The sequence below is a fragment of the Leucoraja erinacea genome, chromosome 14, assembly GCF_028641065.1.
Source record: "Leucoraja erinacea ecotype New England chromosome 14, Leri_hhj_1, whole genome shotgun sequence".
Classification (NCBI taxonomy): Eukaryota; Metazoa; Chordata; class Chondrichthyes; order Rajiformes; family Rajidae; genus Leucoraja; species Leucoraja erinaceus.
In genome coordinates this window covers 54,035,773-54,055,830 of record NC_073390.1, presented here as the reverse complement: position 1 = coordinate 54,055,830, position 20,058 = coordinate 54,035,773, and the positions used below count along the sequence as shown (strand labels likewise).

The following is a 20,058-nucleotide window of genomic DNA, read 5'->3' as shown; positions in this document are numbered from 1 at the left end:
AGTAGAATCAAGAACCAGGGGGATGTACAGTGTAGGTTTAAGGTGAGACAGGAACATGAGCAGTTCTTTCCTACACATATTCCTTTATAATAATGCTTTAGAGGCTTTCAATGTACAATTCCATCTGGGATCATGTATATCAGCGTTTCAAGCCATCTGTTTTAATACAACTTTGCTCCTTTGATCAATCAACGACCAATGCATGAACTATTGATGCTCACACTGGGCAGATATAAACTAGTCCATTTCTCCACTAAGAATAAATACAGATGATTGTGAGAAATGTTTCAGGTGCTACTGAAGAGGAATGCCCAATTCTTCAGCCTGCGTCCACTCTGTTATCACCTTCGAGCCGAACAGCAATACAAAATAGTCACATCAGTCTGCCATAACAAAGGGGACTTTTGGTGGTGGATAATGGAATTGATTCTCCTCACATTTTGGTCCCATTAATACATTCTGCAGAAGAAAAATGAAAGGCATAACACCACCACAAAGGAAATTTATGGAGCGTAAAAGCCTCAGATGAAACGTCCCAGGGGACATTTTGCCCAGTCTTTGGTGCAGAGTCGGGGAAACGAGAAAGAGGACATAGGTGAGGGGCGAGAGGTTGAATGGGAACCTGAGGGGTAACTTTTTTTTTTACACAAAGGGTGGTGGGTGTATGGAATAAGCTGCCAGGGGAGGTGGTTGAGGCAGGGACTAGCATGAGATTCCAAAGACATTTGTACAGGTTCATGGATAGGAAAGGCGGAGAAAGATATTGGGTCAAACACAGGCAGGTGGGACCAGTGGCTGGCGTAGGTAAGATGGTCCTGATGGATCTGGTTCCATGCCATCCAATTCTCTAATACTCTATGACTTGGTGTTGGGCTGGACTAATTTTGGGCCCATGTACTGGTTTACACCCAAGCCACCATTTGCAGTAAGTAGTGCCTTTCAACTTGAAGCCAAAGCAACCAAGTGCCTTTGCAGTAAGTAGTGCCTTTCAACTTCAAGCCAATGCACCCAGCCATCATTTGCAGTAAGTGTGCCTTTCAACTTCATATTTCAGTACTTCAAGCCAAAGCATTTGCCTGCACTTATGCATTTGCAATAGGGCTTTCAAAAGATGGCAATAGGGCTTTCAAAGATGGCAAGTTGCAACAATTTTACTTTAGACGTTATACTTTAGAGACACAGTGCAGAAGCAGGCCCTTCTGCCCACTGAGTTCGTGCTGACCAACAATTACCCCCAAGGAGTACTAGCATCATAATACACACTAGCAGCAATTTTCAATTTTACCAAAGTCAATTAACCCACAAACCTTAGACTTAGACTTAGATCCTTTATTTGTCATTTAGACCTTTCGGTCTGAACGAAATGTCGTTGCCTACAGTCATACATGTAATAATAAACAACAAACCACACAATCAACACAAATTAACATCCACCACAGTGAGTTCACCAAGCACCTCCTCACTGTGATGGAGGCAAAAGTCTTAGGGTTACTGTCTCTTCCCTCCTCTTCTCCCTCTGCGCTGAGGCGATACCCCACCAGGCGATGGTAAGTCAGTCCCGCGGCTCACCGAGCTGCGTGAACGGGCTGGTTCAAGCTCCGCGGCCCGGGGTGGTCGAAGCTGCCGCCCTCCAGTCCAGTGGACGCAGCTGTTGCCGCGGGAGCTCTGGAAAACAGGCACCAGCCCGTGACCTGCGAGCTCCCGACTATGTCGTTGACACACAAATCTGTACGCCTTTAGAATGTGGGAGGAAACAGGAGCACCAGGAGTAAACCCACGTGGTCAAAGGGAGAACGAACAAAAACTTTGTACAGACAGCACCCATAGTCAGGGACGAACCCAGGCCTCTGGCGCTGTAAGCAGCAACTCTACCGCTACACCAGTGTGTCAACCCAATTAGTGTGTTTCTGGTTTTCCTCTTGAAGCAAGTTCCCCATGATAAATACTAATGCAGGCTCGAGATGACTCGGGGGGAAAGAATTACATTTTCAAAGATACACTGAATGTGGCTGAAACATACGAAAATCATATCTATCGGTGAATTGAAAATCAATATTTTCCCCTGAATCCTGAATCTAGCCTGTGCCGTTAGAAAAAGTTAAATATCATAGCAGATAACGTATTAGACTTTGTATTGAAACTGTAATGAAAGGTAACATTCGAGACATCCTAATGCTTCTTCCTACACTTGGGCAATGCGTCTGACAATCCCGGAGCAGCAGGCTTAGTTTAATTTAATTTAGATTAGCGATACAGCGCCGAAACTGGCCCTTCGGCCCATCAAGTGCCCACCAACCAGCGATCCCCGCACATTAACACTCTCCTACACATGCTCGGGCCAACATGCATTTATACTACGCCAATTAACCTGCAAACCTGTACGTCTTTGGGGTGTGGGAGGAAACTGAAGATCTTGGAGATAACCTACGCGGTCATGGGGAGAACGTACAAACTCCGTACAGACAGCACCTGTAGGTGGAACCGAACCTGGGTCTCTGGCGCTGTAAGCAGTGTAAAGGGCCTATTAAGGGGTTGGACAGGCTAGATACAGGAAAATTGCTCCCGATGTTGGGGAAGTCCAGGACAAGGGGTCACAGCTTAAGGATAAGGGGGAAATCCTTTAAAACCGAGATGAGAAGAACTTTTTTCACACAGAGAGTGGTGAATCTCTGGAACTCTCTGCCGCAGAGGGTAGTTGAGGCCACAGTTCATTGGCTATATTTAAGAGGGAGTTAGATGTGACCCTTGTGGCTAAGGGGATCAGGGGGTATGGAGAGAAGGCAGGTACGGGATACTGAGTTGGATGATCAGCCATGATCATATTGAATGGCGGTGCAGGCTTGAAGGGCCGAATGGCCTACTCCTGCACCTAATTTCTATGTTTCTATGTTTCTATCCCACTTGCATGCGTTTGGCGCAACCAAAACAGAAGCGGAGTTTGCGCTAAGTTCGCGGTAAGTTCGCGCGTGACGTAATTCGTGTCGTGCTTACCAATCAGCTGGGCAGAAGGTGGGCCAACTGAATTTGGGCGTCGCACGGCGTCGGGCGGTGACGTCATTATGCAACGGCATGCCGGGCAGTGATGTCATCGTGCAACGCCATGCGCTAGGTGTACGTTGTCAAGACGCTGCGTACAACGTCAAGATGCTGCATACACCCTCAATGCGCGTGTGGGCGCTCGGAATATTCAGACAGTGCAGGATTTCGCGATGTCGGGACCAGCCCCACACAACTCCGTACGCCTCCGCGCCTCGACGTGGGACCAGCCCGGCGTGGCCCGTACACCTCCAGTGACCACGTTTGGTCGCGCCAGACGCATGCAATCGCATGTAAGTGGGACAGGCCCTTAAGGCAGCAACTCTACCACCTGCCACTGAGGCTTGTCTGCAGGAAGGCAGGAGTGGCGGAGATGGACTGTAGAGGTAAGCCGCCGATCCCGGCCTCTGCTCATCCCCTTAGGACCGGACAGGAGGACAGAGGGAGCCGCTGATGGTCTGTACATGTGACACTATAGAACCATTGAACATGGTTGCAGCACTCTCTTTGTTGACTGAGGTTTCTCATGTGAATGACCTACATTCCAGGAAACCAAGGACATGAAAGAAACATGAAAACGTCTGCCGGTGGACCTGGCATTTTGAAAGCAGGGGAGTGATATCCCACAGCGGCAGCACTGTGTACCACAATATGCAACCCAGCTGGTCATCTGTTGAGATACTTGCAACACTTTAAAGAATGAGGTGAGGAGAACATGGTAAATATTCCTGCAGCACACGGGAGTTAATGTGTCACATACCGCACAGTTTCTGCAAGGACTTCTCAGAATACGTGTCCCGATCACACCCCTTTCCGATGTGGCTGGTCTGTAGCTCCATCGTGGTTTGCACAGATGAGACGGGTTCACCACACGTCTCCAGGTGGATGCTGGCGAATAACACTTTACTGCCAGAGCCCGATTTATATTCGACACGCTTATTCCAACCTGTTAGAAGCAAGATAACAGTGAGCTGTTCTTTCACAGAATTATATTTAAATAATATTTGACAATCAGGCTGCCCCGTTACAGAGACAAAGAAACATAGGTGCAGGAGTAGGCCATTCGGCCCTTCGAGCCTGCACCGCCTATTTATTTATTTATTTATTCGTTATTTATTTCGGACAGAATAAAAGAATAAAAAGCAAGTGTGAAACAGCAAACAACAAACAAAATAAGAATATTTATAAAGTGTCATAAACAATATCTATAAATAAATGAAATCGTATGTGTCCGAAAAGGAGCAGGAAGAAGCCAAAGCTTATTAATTCCCACCCCTTATTCAACTGCTTGTAATTATCTCATACACATTTAGCAGCTATATGTACACCATATGTACACCAGTCACTATATGTACACCATATGTACACCAGTCACTATATGTACACCATATGTACACCTATATGTACACCATATGTACACCACCATATGTACACTATATGTACACCACCAGTCACATGTACACCATATGTACACCAGTCACTATATGTACAGCAAATTATTTACATTTGAACTCTAATCAAATATTTACAAAGCCATACAAAAAAGCAAAAAATAAAAATAAAAGAAAAACCCCTCATATATTATACAGTATCTTAGTCATATATACAACCCATCACTCTATAATCACCCTTCCCAATACAATCAGTATAACAAATATCCCACTCACAATCACCTATCCTCATCCCAATATCCTTTTAAACAAGTGTTTTTGTACCTTTTTCAACTGAATTATGCTTGTGCTAAGTTTTATCTCCTGTTCCAGACCATTCCACAAATTCACCCCACAGATTGCTATGCAATTACTGTTAAGAGTTGTTCTGACATTGAGTTTTTTTTAAATTATGTTCCCCTCTCAAATTATACCCACCCTGTCTTTCCATAAACAGTTTTTGTATATTTCTTGGAAGTAAATTATTTCTTGCTTTGTACATGATTTGCTCAGTCTTAAATTTAACCAGATCATTGAACTTCAGTGTATGTGACTTTAAGAATAATAAATTGTTATGTTCAAGATATCCAACGTTATTGATAATTCTTATTGCTCTTTTTTGTAATGTGCATAACGGATGTAGGTTGGTTTTGTAGATGTTACCCCATATCTCCACACAGTAACTCAGATATGGCAATATGAGTGTATTATACAGAGTATGTAATGATTTGTGGTCCAGAATGTGTCTTGATTTTCCCAATATTGCTATACTTTGCCAGTTTTGCTTTGACGTGGTTTATATGTGGTTTCCAGCAGATTTTGTGGTCTAAGATCACACCAAGAAATTTATTTTCATATACTCTTTCTATAATTATGTTATCTATTTTCAATTGTACTTGAGGGTTTGTTTTATGTTTTCCAAACAGCATAATCTTTGTTTTGCTTAAATTTAGAGACAATTTGTTGACATCAAACCACTGTTTTAATTTATTCATTTCTGATGTGATGACCTCCAAAAGCTGCTTCAAATTGTCACCGGAACAAAAATGTATTCGTATCATCGGCAAATATAATCAATTTCAGTATATTTGATACTTTACATATGTCATTAATGTACATTATGAAAAGCTTTGGACCTAACACAGACCCTTGAGGTACTGCACAAGTTATGTTCATGTAAGTTGATTTATGTTCACCTATTTCTACAAATTGTTGCCTGTTTCTTAAATAGCTTCTCACCCAATCCAGTCCAACCCTTCTGATGCCAAACCTATCCAGTTTCATGAGTAAAATGTCGTGATTTACGGTATCAAATGCTTTTTTTAAATCTATAAATATTCCCACTGCAAGTTTTTTATTATCTGTGCAATTTGTGATTTCCTCAATTAGTTCCATTAATGCCATAGATGTTGATCTGTCTGTCCGGAATCCATATTGACTGTCGACCAAAAGCTTATGTTTTTCAATGAAATCGTCAAGTCTTTCTGTGAAAAGTTTTTCAAGGATCTTGGAGAATTGGGAGAGTAAAGAAACAGGCCTGTAATTTGTGGAATGGTGTCTATCCCCAGTTTTATATAATGGTATTACTTTAGCTATTTTCATTTTGTTTGGAAATTTACCGGAATGAAAAGACAAGTTACAGATATGAGTTAATGGTTCGGCTATTTCTTCAATAACGTTTTTTATTATAATCATATCAATATCATTCCAATTAGTAGAGGATTTGCGTTTACATTTTCTTACAGTGTCTATAAGTTATTTTCCTTCGACTGCTCTAAGGAAGATAGAGCTAGTATTTCTATCCCAAAGATCAGTATCTGCCACTTCTTTTGTTTCTGGGTCATTAATTTTTTCTGCCAAATCTGGTTCCACATTTACAAAGAATTTGTTAAAACCATTAACCGCATCATCCATATTATTTATTGTCTTTTCATCCTCAATAAAATACTCAGGGTAGCCTGTATTTTTTGATCCATTTCTAATAATACTATTTAGCACGTTCCATAAACCTTTCATATTGTTTTTATTATTCTCTAACATTTTATTACAGTATTCTTTCTTACATATCCTCATAATATTGGTTAATTTATTCTTATATTTTTTATATTTATTTTCTGCTTCTGAAGTTCGATATTTTATAAATTGTCTATATCGTGTGTTTTTCGTTTTGCAGGCATTTTTTAAACCCTTAGTGATCCATGGACTATTTGTTTGTTTTTGTCAATTTCATTCAATATGATCATGGCTGATCATCCAACTCAGTATCCTGTACCTGCCTTCTCTCCATACCCCCTGATCCCTTTAGCCACAAGGGCCACATCCAACTCCCTCTTAAATATAGCCTATGAACTGGCCTCAACTACCTTCTGTGGTAGAGAATTCTACAGATTCACCACTCTCTGTGTGAAAAATGTTTTTCTCATCTCGGTCCTAAAAGATTTCCCCCTTATCCTTAAACTGTGACCCCTTGTTCTGGACCTCCCCGACATCGGGAACAATCTTCCTGCTTCTAGCCTGTCCAACCCCTTAAGAATTTTGTAAGTTTCTATAAGAACATATAGACAGTCATATAGCATGGAAACAGGCCCTTCGGCCCAACTTGCCCATGCCGACCAACAAGCCCCATCTACACTAGTGCCATCTGCCTGCATTTATCCACTATCCCACTGCCCTGCTGTCTACCTTTGATTTAAACCAGCATCTGCAGTTCTTTCCTACACATATTCCTTTATAATAATGCTTTAGAGGCTTTCAATGTACAATTTCATCTGGGATCATGTATATCAGTGTTTCAAGCCATCTGTTTTAATACAACTCTGCTCCTTTGATCAATCAACAACCAATGCAAGAACTAGTGATGCTCACACTGGGTAGATATAAACTAGACCATTTCTCCACTAAGAATAAATAAAGATGATTGTAAGAAATGGTTCAGGTGCTACTGAAAAGGAATGCCCAATTATTCAGCCTGCATAAACAAAGACTGGATAGACTTGGTTTATACTCTCTAGAATTTAGGAGATTGAGAGGGGATCTTATAGAAACTTACAAAATTCTTAAGGGGTTGGACAGGCTAGATGCAGGAAGATTGCTCCCGATGTTGGGGAAGTCCAGGACAAGGGGTCACAGCTTAAGGATAAGGGGAGAATCCTTTAAAACCGAGATGAGAAGAACTTTTTTCACACAGAGAGTGGTGAATCTCTGGAACTCTCTGCCACAGAGGGTAGTCGAGGCCAGTTCATTGGCTATATTTAAGAGGGAGTTAGATGTGGCCCTTGTGGCTAAGGGGATCAGAGGGTATGGAGAGAAGGCAGGTACGGGTTACTGAGTTGGATGATCAGCCATGATCATATTGAATGGCGGTGCAGGCTCGAAGGGCCGAATGGCCTCTACTCCTGCACCTAATTTCTATGTTTCTATGTTTCAGCCTGCGTCCACTCTTTTATCACCTTCGAGCCGAACAGCAATACAAAATAGAGTCACATCAGTCTGCCATAACAAAGGGGACTTTTGGTGGATAATGGAATCGATCGGATAATCGATTCTCCTCAAATATTGCTACCATTAATACATTCTGTAGAGGAAAATGAAAGGCATAACACCACCACAAAGGACATTTATGGAGCGTAAAAGCCTGATACGGAACGACCCAGTGGACATTTTGCCCAGTCTTTGGTGCAGAGTCGGGGACAGAGAAACAGAGGACATAGGTGAGGGGGGGAGAGATTTCATGGGAACCTGAGGGGTAACTTTTTTTGAGGCAGGCACTATCACAACGTCTAAGAAACATTTAGACAGGTACATGGATCGGGGTAGCTTAGAAGGATAAGTTCCAAAAGCAGGCAGGTGGGACTAACGTAGATAGGGAACGTCAGTCAGTGTGGGCAAGATGGGTCTGTTTCCACACTGTATGACTCTATGACTCTTTCTACAAAAACTTAATTTAAATGCAGATAATAAACCTTCTGTACACAAGACTGCAATTCACTTAAAAACCGAAGCATTGATTTACAATCTGGATTTTATGGGTGTCTTTATTACACCATAAATGCAGTAATTGATAAGCTGGGAAGCAAATATCACAATGACATAATTCATACTAGGATTATAGTCATATGATATGTGCTGACTGCCTCCACTAGCGACAGCTTAACTGGTCATTCTCCAAATAATAATGAACCAGAGGAAGATTAATTCTGTAACGCTGCTCCATAATATCATTATCATAAATTATGGTTGTAATTAACAAGTATTCACCCCCCTCTCTCTGGGCCACCATCATTGCCATTTGAGTCATTGGCTTCATAGTTCTCTGTATTCACTTTCCCATCTCCTCAGCTTTAACCTTGATTTCTAGATGTGACTGGTTCTAATCAACGTTCATCAAAAGATCAAAGTCAACCCTCTTTCCTCCTCCACCGATGCTCTGTGACTGATGAAGTATTTTGCAGCATTTTATTTCAGATGTTCAGCAACTGCAGTATTTTTCTTTCCTTCTTAATAGCTGTGATTAGTTTCAGAATTGGTTTAGAATTATGGTGATGAGTATTTGCATTGGTTGACCAAATAGACAATAGACAATAGACAATAGACAATAGGAGGAGGCCATTCGGCCCTTCAAGCCAGCACCGCCATTCACTGTGATCATGGCTGATCATCCACAATCAGTACTCCGTTCCTGCCTTCTCACCATACCCCTGACTCTGCTATTTTTAAGAGCTCTATCTAACTCTTTCTTGAAAGCATCCGGAGAATTGGCCTCCACTGCCTTCTGAGGCAGAGAACACCACAGATTCACAATTCTATGGGTGAAAAAGCTTTTCCTCATCTCCATTCTAAATGGCCTACATCTTATTCTTAAACTGTGGCCCCTGGTTCTGGACTCCCCCAACATCGGGAACATGATTCCAGCCTCTAGAGTGTCCAACCCCGTTTCAATAACTTCCCCTCTCATCCTTCTAAACTCCAGAGTACACAAGCCCAGCCACTCCATTCTCTCAGCATATGACGGTCCCACCATCCCGGGAATTAACCTGGTGAACCTACGCTGCACTCCCTCAATAGCAAGAATGTCCTTCCTCAAATTTGGAGACTAAACCTGCACACAATAGTCCAGGTGTGGTTGACCCAATGGTCAATGCCTCCAAAACATGTCGATGACCATTGGCAGAAATATATTTCTCTTTACTTTGAGTCATATTTTTGACCACAAGTAGTTTTCTGCGGTTCTGTAAAACTTTGGTTTTGTCCGCCTTTGGAGTATTGCGTGTAGTTCTAGACACCCCGGAAGGGTGTGGAGGCTTGACCAGGATGCTACTGGGGTTAGAGCGCATTAGCTACAAGTAAAGGCTGGACAAACTTGGATTGCTTTCCCTGGAAAAATGTTACAACATTTTACAAAATGGTGACATACATTTACAGTGTAGACAGTCAAAACATTGTCCCCCACGAATCAAAGGCTAGAGGATGTCGCTTTGCCAGAGGGGCACGTTTATGGGAGCTGTGTGCGGAAAGTTTTACTGACACAGAGAACAGTGGGTGCCTAGAACGTTCTGTCGATGGGTGATGGCGGAGGCAGATGCAATCGTGGTGTTGAAGAAGCATTTTTGTAGGCGCAGAGATGCAGAGGGAATGAATGGATACAGATCATATGCAGGCGGAAGAGATTCATTCAATTTGACATTTAGTTCAGCAGAGATATTTTGAGCTGAAGAGCCTTTTCCTGTGCTGTACTGCTCTATGTTCTATGTTTGGGCATCTAATTGCAGTGTGAATAATGGCAATATACCTTAAGAGCCTTACCTTGCCAGCCAGGTTTGCAAACTGGCTTAATTTCAATGTGAACCAATACATCTTCCGAAGCTTCCTTTTGGCCACAATCGTATGCAGTCACCATAAACTTGTATTGATGCTGCTCATCATAGCTCAGCTTCTCAGTGTTCCTAACATTACCTGGTCAGACCAAGAAAGGAATCAATGTTTATACACAGGAAATAAATGTTTCCACATGAAATACTGTCAGTTACAACCATATTATTTCAGATATAACCATCACTTTACAGTACAACTTAATATTCTGAACACATCTTTTTAATGCAGGAAATAAATTGATGCCAATAAAGTTATCATCTAATAATTCCCATGTGTGCTTGAGATATCCATTTACTCTAGTCGGGAAATTCAACATAATTTTACAAATAAACTGCTCATTAGATTTGTTAAAAATTAATTTGTAAGGATTCGGGTCTTATTTTTTTCATGATTTAGGAGCTTGTAATCCATTTTCTAATCAGAGGAACTGTACTAGGTCCCCTCTCGCACTTGATTCACATTTATCCACCACTCCAAACCATTCACTCTGTCTCCCATTTGCGCACAGTGGCTGCAGAGTGAACCATCCCCAATATACTCCGCAGTTACTTGCTTAGGCTGTTCTGACAGATCCTCCCAAACCAGCGTGCTCTCCTATCAAGGGGAGCAAGGGCAGGAGGCACATGGAGATACCACCATCTATCTGCAAGTATACATCCCTATAATAACCATGTAACCATATAACAATTACAGCACGGAAACAGGCCATCTCGACCCTTCTAGTCCATGCCGAACACATATTCTCCCCTAGTCCCATCTACCTGCGCTCAGACCATAACCCTCCATTCCTTTCCCGTCCATATAACTATCCAATTTATTTTTAAATGATAAAAACGAACCTGCCTCCACCACCTTCACTGGAAGCTCATTCCACACAGCCACCACTCTCTGAGTAAAGAAGTTCCCCCTCATGTTACCCCTAAACTTCAGTCCCTTAATTCTCAAGTCATGTCCCCTTGTTTGAATCTTCCCTACTCTCAGTGGGAAAAGCTTTTCCACGTCAACTCTGTCTATCCCTCTCATCATTTTAAAAACCTCTATCAAGTCCCCCCTTAACCTTCTGCGCTCCAAAGAATAAAGCCCTAACTTGTTCAACCTTTCTCTGTAACTTAGTTGCTGAAACCCAGGCAACATTCTAGTAAATCTCCTCTGTACTCTCTCTATTTTGTTGACATCCTTCCTATAATTAGGTGACCAAAATTGTACCCCATACTCCAGATTTGGTCTCACCAATGCCTTGTACAATTTTAACATTACATCCCAACTTCTATACTCTATGCTCTAATTTATAAAGGCCAGCACACCAAAAGCTTTCTTTACCACCCTATCTACATGAGACTCCACTTTCAGGGAACTGTGCACAGTTATTCCCAGATCCCTCTGTTCACCTATACATAGTCAGAGTCATGGAGTTTCACACAAGGTGGAAACAGGCACTCCAGTCCAACTTGCCCACCCTGGCCAATATGTCCCATCCACACTAGTCCCACCTGCCTGCATTTGGCTCATATCCCTCTAAACTTGTCCTATCCATGGGATGACGTGATGACTCTGCTTACTTTGTGTAAGGTATGCAAAGCAAAGAGTTTCATTGTGACGTGTCACATGTGATAATAACGTATCATCATTCATTTATTCATACATTCATTCATACATTCATTCAAATCATTCATTCGTCCAATCATTCATTCGTCCAATCATTCATTCATTCAATCATTCATTCATTCAATCATTCAATAATTCATTCATTCATTCATTCATGCATTCATTTATTCATTCATACATTCATTCATGCATTCATACATTCATGCATTCATCCATTCATTTATTCATTCATGTATTCTGCCCAAGTCAAACGTCAACTGAAGTTGGAAATCAACTGTGTATTGTCTAAGTCACTACTACACCTGCCTCAGATTATTGTCTGAGGCAGATCTAGCCATTTTCCCCATATGGTGTGGGATGGTGAGACTTGGCAGAAGCCCTATTCTGAAAGTTGGTCGTATTTTAAAAAAAAGATACAACATCAAACTTGAATTTCAATCTGTAGCAACTCACCGTTCCTATCAATCGCAAAGGGTACATCAGGTGTAACTATTTCATAATCACAAATCTGGCTGTACTGAGGAGAGCAGTCCTCGTCCACAGCTTCCACCTGCAGTATGTTGTCATACAGCTTCCCTTCTGTGATGGAACCTTTATACACCGTCTCTTTGAACATTGGCGCGTACTCATTGACATCATTCACTTGAATGTGAACCACCGCCCTGGAAATGAAACAGCATCTTCAGTGCTCAGTAAACACACCATAAGTGACGAACAAAAATATTACAAAACAGGGTCAAAGATACAACTTATGTAAACAAAAAGCTGGAGTAACTCAGCGAGACAGGCAGCATCTCTGGAGCGGAGGAGTGGGTGACGTTTCAGGTTGAGACCCTTCTGCAATGGCTAGAAAGTCCCAGTCGCAGGTTCCTATAACCATGACCTGAGTTGATCAGCTTTACCTCTCATGTTGAAATAAATTGATTTTAATCAAACAGTCCATCTTCACTCCCTGCAATGCTCCTGCCTATTGAACTTGCCGTCATTGCCTAATGCTCCAACTTCCTGCCTCCATCCTGCATCACCTCTACATTGGCTCCCAACCTCCAGCCAATCGAGTTTAAACCCACCCGTGTTGCACGAGCAAACCTGCCCGACAGGATATTGGTTCCCCTCTAGTTCAATGAGCAAATGGTCCCTTTTGTACAGGTCATCTCAAGCCCGGAAGATGTCCCAATGATGCAAACACCTGAATCCCCGCCCCTTGCATCAACTTCAATCAATCAATCAATGTCATTCAATTTTATTGTCGTTCAAAAATACACCAACCAATGCAAGACTGAACGAAATGTTGTTGCCTCTGGCTCACCGTGCAACATAAAATGACAAAAGGATAAAATAGATAAAAAGATAAAATAGATAAAAAAGATAGACTAGATAATAGTGGCGGCACATTATATGGAATTTAAGAGTCTGATGGCTCGGGGGAAGAAGCTGTTGCAAAACATGGCCGTTCTCCTCCTTATACTGCGATACCTTTAGCCCGAGGGCAGCAGAGTGAACAGTCCGCGGTGGAGATGTGTGGGGTCCTTTCTAATGCTGTTGGCCTTGGACAAGCAACGTTTGCACGCAATGTCCCGGATTGAAGGAAGAGAAGTCCCGATGATATTCTTAGCTATGCATTCTTAGCTATTCTTAACTTCTGAGCTGTGCATTCACTGCCATAAGTTCACAGATTGTAGGAGCAGAATTAAGCCATTTGGCCCATCAAGTTTACTCCGCCATTCGATCTTGGCCGAATTATCTTTCCCTCTCCTATATTCCCTGTCGTATCTTCCTATTCCTACCCGTACTAGCACATGACACCAAGAGTCATCTGGAGATCACAACTCTTTTTTAACCATTTGCCTAATTCCCTGCAATCACTCTGCAGGACCTCGTCTCTTTTCAACCTAAGCCACAACAGCTTCTGGCTGCTCCCCCTCCCTCTTGAGAACGTTTTGCATCTGCTCCGAGACATCCTGGGCCCTAGCACCAAGGAGGCAACACACCAACCTGGAGTCCCGTTTATTGCCATACAATCTCCTGCCCGTCCCCCCCAGGAGTCACCTATCACCATGGCACTACCTGATCTCATCCTACCCCACTGTGCCAAACAGCCAAGTCTGATGTGACAGAGCAGAGTTTGATATTCCTCCAGAGCACTGATACCACTGAATGTCTCTGCACAATTGTGCCCATTGAAGTTGGACCAAATTCATGGCTGATTTTTATTGACAATGAACATTTATTTTACACTGAGAGTTAGTTATTAATTTAATCTCTTTTCATGGATGCAAATTGTCCAGAACAAGGGGTCATAGTTTAAGGATAAGGGGGAAATCTTTTAGGACCGAGATGAGGAAAACTTTTTTCACACAGAGAGTGGTGAATCTCTGGAATTCTCTGCCGCAGAAAGTAGTTGAGGCCACAGTTCATTGGCTATATTTAAGAGGGAGTTAGATGTGTCCCTTGTGGCTAAAGGGATCAGGGGGTATGGAGAGAAGGCAGGTACGGGATACTAAGTTGGATGATCAGCCATGATCATATTGAAAGGGGGTGCAGGCTCGAAGGGCCAAATGGCCTACTCCTGCACCTATTTTCTATGTTTCTATGTTTTCCATTGACGGACTTACAACTCATCAGACTGTAAATCATACTGAATAATCGCAAGCGACTTTGTATTCTTAAGTCTGAACCTTATCCAAACGAAATGTTGGTGCATATTATTCAAACTTTAATTATTTGAACCAGTAGATGTAAAAGTAGCAGCTAATTTAACATCAACCAATTGCAAAGCTACTAAGTTTGAACTTCACTTAAAGTTTACAAAATATCAGTTGGACCCAAAAATATTTGGCATTGACATTTCACAGGATTTAAAACAAGGAACAAGTGTCCACTGTTCGATCCCAAAGCACAGCTGAAAATGGCTGCATTTCCAGGCCACTTCCATACAGTGTACTCCACATGGCTGAATGTACTCGCTCACAGCCCGCCATTGAGCCTTGCGGTAGGAGGGGCAAGTTACTCACTTGTGCGATTTTTTCCAATAGGTTCCACCGGGTCGGGCTCCGCAGTCGTATGCCTGAATGATAAATGTGTATTCCTTCTGTAGCTCACAGTCGATTGGACTCTTTGCCTGCAGCAGTCCTTCCCCAGATGTCTTGTTTAACACCACAGCTTCGAAGGGCACGTCCTGACTGTGGATCTTAAAAGCACAGATCTCACCTGGAACAAAAAAATATACCTTGCTGTATCAACTGTGTAGCATAAATACAGGTGGTACAAGTGACAGCTGAGCTTCCACCAGAATTGAAAATGAGAAGTCCATGTCCAATTTGCTGCAATTTGCCATATTACATCCATTTGTTTACAACGGGTAAAAATCAATAGAGTTTACCCGTCTGTTTAATGAGTTTGTTAACTGCTGTAAATAATCATTTTGTAAGAACAAACATTAGTAGTCAATTATGATTTCACCACAACAATGCCCAATTTCCTCCCCATCTCCCATACACCAATTCACATCCAATTGCTTTGTGAATAAGCCCATGTTAACCGGGCCAGCACAGTGGTGCAGCGGTAGAGTTGCTGCCTTACAGCATCAGGGGCCCGGGTTCGAACCTGACTGTGGGTGCTGTCTTTACGGAGTTTGCACGTTCTCCCTGTGACCACGTGGGTTTTCTCCGGGTTCCTCTCACATTGCAAAGACGTGCAGGTTTGAAGGTTGATTGGCTTCTGTAAATTGTCCCTAGTGTGTAGGACAGAACAAGTGTACGGGTGATCATTGGTTGACGTAGACTCGATGGGCTGAAGGGCCTGTTCGCACACTGAATTTCCAAAAATAAAAAAAAATTAAATTAAAGTTAAAACGAAGGTTGAGGCATGAAGGCAAACGGTCGTGCATGGGTCAAGGTTTGTAATTCTACCCAAGTTGTTCCAGGAATTGTATCAATTGTTACCTGCATTTTGGTGCAGTTAACTTCCAATCTGTTCAGTAGTTATAACTAAAGGCACAAAATGCCGGAGTAACTCAGCAGGTCAGGCAGCATGCCTGGAGAACATGGATATGTGACATTTTGGGTCAGGATCCTTCTTCAGACCTTTCTGCCAGATCCGCTGTTACTCCAGCATTTTGTGTCTTTCCTTGGCAAAGCAGCATCTCCAGTTCCTTGTTTCTACAGTGGTTAGAAGTGGTGCTTTGACCTTCTCAGTATTGTTTGAACAGACTCACACTGGATATGCTTGACATATGCACGCCTGCTCTTTGCCTGAGTTGTGATCGGATCTTTATCCCATTTATCACAATATGCCTTCTTGGAGATGCTTGTTATTATCAGGACCGAACTCCTTTTGTTCTCTCTGCCTGAACAGAATATTAGGATTAGCCAAGCTGACGGCAATGACAGCTCCGTTTTTCATATAACATTAACGCTGAAGTTTGCAGTTTGCACCTCCATCACCTACTGTTGTGACAGAAAATCAAAGGAATAAAGTCACTTTATTCAATAAAGCATTCTGCTTCCTGTTTGACCAATAAATGTTACAAACAAACTAAAATAGCATTCCTACATTATATGTATTGAAGGCCAAAGATTATATTTATTATTCTGTTTTTGTTTACCAATAAAACCAATGCCATTTCCTCGTCTGGATTAGCCATGCATCATGCATGGTATGTGATTACAACATCAATAGGGGGCTTTGGTTCTCGTAACTAAATGTTTTGTGTTAAGAAAGAGTCGTCTGCATCATGAACAATCTTAGTTTAGTTTGAAGATACAAAATGGAAACAGGCCTTCCAGCCCACTGAGTCCGCACCGACCAGCGACCCCTGTACACTAAAGGGCCTGTCCCACTTGCATGCGATTGCGTGCGTTTGGCGCATCCAACCGGAAGCGGAGTTCGCGCTAAGTTTGCGCTAAGTTCACGCTAAGTTCCCGCGTGATGTCATTTACGTCATGTTTAAAAGTCAGCTGGGCAGGAGGCGGGCCGACTGAATTTGAACATCGCACGGCGTCAGGCAGTGACACCATCACGCAACGCCACGCCGGGCGGTGATGTCATCACGCAACGCCACGTGCTAGGCGTACGCCGTCAAGGCGCTGCGTACGACCGCCATGCGCCTGCGTGCATACGCGGGCTGACAGCCCCGCGCGATGTCGGGACCAGCCCCCCACAACTCCGCGCTTCTAAGTGGGACCGGCCCCGCCCGGCCATATGGTGCCCGTACGCCTCAAGCAACCAATTTGCGAGCCCCTAACTATCCTACACACCCTAGGGACAATTTACAATTTATACCAAAGCCAATTAACCTACAAACCTGTACGTCATTGGAGTGTGGGAGGAAACCAGAGCACTTGGAGAAAACCCACGCAGGTCACGGGAGAGGAACACTGTACAGACAGCACCCGTAGTCAGGATTGAACCCGGGTCTCTGGCGCTGTAAGGCAGCAATGCCACCAATTCAAATAATCCTTATTGTCGACGGCAGTGGGTTGACGCCAATGAGCGTAGCTTGACTTCTCCTGATGTAGGACCTGTCGTAAGTTGTCTCCAGGTGACGTACATTGTCGCCGGTGCTGACTTTGGTGAATTCCATTGGCGGCTACCTACGTCAACCGGTGACTGAATTGTCTTCAGCTTGTCGCCGACAGGGCCGTAGCTGGTCGCGGGTGGGCGTCGGTTGACTTCAGTTGTCGTAGTTTGTCACCTGTGTGGTCGTAGGTTGTCGTAGGTGTGGTCACAGGTGGACGTCCTAATGGGTCGCCGTTTGTCGGTAGCTTGCCGTGGCTTGACGTCGACAAGGTGATAGGTTGTTGTAGCTTGTTATAGACATTGTCGTGGGTGGGGCGGGGGCCCAGTCGCTGTTTTTTTTCGGTGATTTGCTACGCCTGAAGAATTGCATAAGTGGGACAGGCCCTTTAATCTTCACGATGCAGAGGTTGTGGGTCTTGGTCCAGTCTAGATGAATAACTACAGTGCATTTTTTTAGCTGGTACACACAGTGCATTGGCGATGGGGGAAGAAGGAATATTGACAATGGCATGGTGCCTAGTTGTAGTTGGAGTTGGAGCAATCTAAAGTATAGCTTGCAGTTTCTTCTAATTGGTTTTTGTTTCTGACCTTCAATTCTTCGTAACGTTCAACTTAACTTTCCTTCTAGCATCAAGTTAAAAATCTGGTCAGATCACACAGCTTCAACCAAGGCACCAAACTCAGAATTGTGGTGCATCCTGATAACATTCATTCTATGGTGCATCTGTAGAAGTTGGGGCCTTGCCAAACTTTTTAAGTCTGCTAAGGAAGTAGAGACGTATGTGTGCTTTCTTGGCCATTGCTTCGATATGGCTGGATGAGGCGAAGCTATCATAGACTCACAGTCATAGAGTGATACAACGTGGAAACAGGCCCTTCCACACAACTTGCCCACACCGGCCAACATGTCCCAGCTACACTAGTCCCACCTGCCCACGTTTGGGCCATATCCCTCCAAGCCTGTCCTATCCATGTACCTGTCTAACTGTTTCTTAAACGTTGCGATAGGCAATGTTTGGATTGCCCACCAGGCACAAGGTATAGAAGTGTGAAAACGCACACCACCAGATTCAGGGACAGTTTCTTCCCAGCTGTTATATGGCAAATGAATCATCCTACCACACCCAGAGAGCAGTGCTGAACTACTATCTACCTTGCACTGTCCTTGATCACACTTTGCTAGATTGACCTTGCACTAAATGTTACTCCCTTTACCAAGTATATACTGTATACACTTTAAATTGATCAATTGTAATGTATTGTTTTTATTGCTGACTGGTTAGCATGCAACAAAAGCTTTTCACTGTACCTCAGTACACGTGACACTAAACTAAACTAAAACTAGTCTCTGCCTCAACCACCACCTCTGGAAGCTTGTTCCATACCCCCACCACGTTTGTGTGGAAATTTACCACTCAGATTCCTTTTAAATCTTTTCCCCTTCACCTTAAAACTATATCGTCCTGTCCTCGATTCACCTCCTCTGGGCGAGAGACTGTGCATCTACCCGATCTATTTCTCTCATGATTTTATACACCTCTATAAGATCATCCCTTATCCTCCAGCGCTCCAAGGCATAGAGCCACAGCCTATTCAACCTCTGCCTATAGCTCAGACCCTCTAGTTCTTGCAACAACCGTAAATCTTCTCTGTACCCTTTCCAGCTTGACACCATCTTTCCTCAAACATGGTGTCTAGAACTCAACCCAATACTCTAAATGTCCCCTCCCCAACATCTTAAGGGCCTGTCCCACTTGCATGCGATTGCGTGTGTTTGGCGTGACCTAACGGAAGCGGAGTTCACGCAAAGTTTCCGCGCGCTAAGTATGCGCTAAATTCGCGCAAAGCGCGCGTGACGTCATTTGCGTCATGCTTACCAATCAGCTGGGCAGGAGGCGGGCCGACTGAATTTGGGCGTCGCACGGCGTTGGGCGGTGACGTCATCATGCATCGCCACGCCGGGCGGTGACGTCATCGCGCAACGCCACGTGCTAGGCGTACGCCATCAAGACGCTGCGTACGACCGCAATGCGCCTGCGTGCCGACAGGCCGTTGGCGCGCGAAGATTTCAGCCACTGCCAGATTTTCGGAGCTCCGCGCGATGTCGGGACCAGCCCCGCACAACTCCGCACTTCTAAGTGGGACCGGACCCGTGCGGCCATTCGGTGCCCGTACGCCTCAAACGACCACGAGGTCGCGTAATTTGCGAGCCAAGGTCGCGTAAGTGGGACAGGCCCTTTATGCATCTGCAACATGACCTCCCAACTTTTATACTTAATACTCTGACTGCTGAAGGCCAATGTGCCAAAAGCCTTTTCGACCACCCTATCTCCCTACAATTCCACCTTCAAGGAACGATGCACCTGCACTCCTAGATCCCTCTGCTCTACAACACTCATCAGACTCCTACCATTCACTGTATAGGTCCTGTCATTGTCAGACTTCCCCAAAAGTTGCTGGGGATAAGTTTCCTCAAACATTTGAAATAAAAAAGCAGATCCGATCGTCCATCAGACTGGATATTTTAAGGCGTTGGTGAACTGCAGAGAGCATGGAAATAATGCAAAGTTTTACACCTCCAAACTCTGGCAGGAGA

The 20,058-nt window shown here is 43.7% G+C and overlaps 1 protein-coding gene across 1 annotated transcript in view; it reads right to left on the bottom strand.

Annotated features, from left to right (window-relative positions):
* clstn2a (calsyntenin 2a) overlaps positions 1–20,058 on the bottom strand; it is a 526,456-nt gene that overhangs the window by 110,546 nt on the left and 395,852 nt on the right. The window contains exons 4-7 of the mRNA XM_055646430.1: positions 14,957–15,152; positions 12,396–12,604; positions 10,269–10,418; positions 3,797–3,982 (exon numbers count right to left, since the gene is read on the bottom strand). Of these exons, the coding sequence (XP_055502405.1) occupies positions 3,797–3,982; positions 10,269–10,418; positions 12,396–12,604; positions 14,957–15,152 (741 nt within the window). The remainder of the gene's footprint in view (positions 1–3,796; positions 3,983–10,268; positions 10,419–12,395; positions 12,605–14,956; positions 15,153–20,058) is intronic.